Below are 1,054 nucleotides of genomic sequence, written 5' to 3'. Positions count from 1 at the left end.
TCTGTTTTCACCTATATTCAGTGGTTCACCCTATGAGACAATAAACCGAGGCCCTGTGTGCTCAAGCCTCAAGGCTATGCAGGTACAAAACCCCTTAAATAAGGTCTAGTTTAGAATAGAAAAAGAGTAGGCAAATGCAGCTGAACTGACAAAATTTCCCTCATTGCACACTTTTTTATCATAGCAATACAGAGCTGAAAAGTGGGGCGTTAAGTTTTAAGTCGGCTTATTTGAAAAATACTTGACCCACTAAAGCGAAAGTAGATCTCTCACGTGATGAGGTGATTTTCCATTTACGATTTTCACTTCTGGCATTCTGCTCCTATAACTTACTTGTAATCATTTGCTGGCAAATCCAAATCTTTGAAATTGATTTTCCGAGAGGTGGTTTGGCAGATACATGGGTCGGATGTTTTAACACATTCGTCAGCCAAAATTTGTTGAAAACAAATCAAAAGGGACAGAAAAATTAGAAAATTCCCTTCTTTCGACATGATGAATTTCTTTCTATTTCTAACCCGGAAGTTTATAATCTCGTGACCCAAACACAACACTCGATTATACAAGACGCAAAGTTTTGTGGAGTCTCAATCATCCGGTATTTCTTTGTTGTGCATTTCAACATTAGAAGTCTGGATGTCGGAGACTATTTATGGATAGACTAAAATCGAAATGTACCCAAACTTTAAGAACAAGAACGCAAATGCCGATTTTTTCAATTTTCAAATTGAAATTCTTATACAATTTTATTATCCTTGCAGTAGAATGTGTGGAATTAATGAAAATTTCAGAATATAGATTAAGAATTAAAACTGGAATTCAAATTTTATTGTTTTTTTCTAGTTTTTGGTGTGTAGTCTCGAATACCAGACCTAAAACTTGTCGTTGTTGATGTAAACAACATGGCGTCAATATGACTTAAATGGACTCCAGATAGAGTGTAATGAATTCCCTAATTTTTACTTAAATCTTCTGAAAATAACTACTATCTTTTAGTTTTGCAGGCATTAACTACCACACTGTTCTTTATTTTGGGTTTTGTGGAGCTCTCCCA

General features: G+C 35.1%; 1 protein-coding gene across 1 annotated transcript in view; it reads right to left on the bottom strand.

The window, feature by feature from the left end:
- Positions 1–494, bottom strand: part of LOTGIDRAFT_176768 (hypothetical protein) — a gene marked incomplete at both ends in the record, with an annotated part of 2,573 nt that extends 2,079 nt beyond the window's left edge. The window contains one exon of the mRNA XM_009058972.1: positions 334–494. Coding sequence (XP_009057220.1) covers positions 334–494 — 161 coding nt within the window. The remainder of the gene's footprint in view (positions 1–333) is intronic.
- Positions 495–1,054: the final 560 nt, after the last annotated feature.

This window comes from Lottia gigantea (genome assembly GCF_000327385.1).
Source record: "Lottia gigantea unplaced genomic scaffold LOTGIsca_3674, whole genome shotgun sequence".
NCBI lineage: Eukaryota > Metazoa > Mollusca > Gastropoda > Lottiidae > Lottia > Lottia gigantea.
Note: the sequence above shows the minus strand (reverse complement) of the source record. Positions and strands in the feature narration are given on the sequence as shown.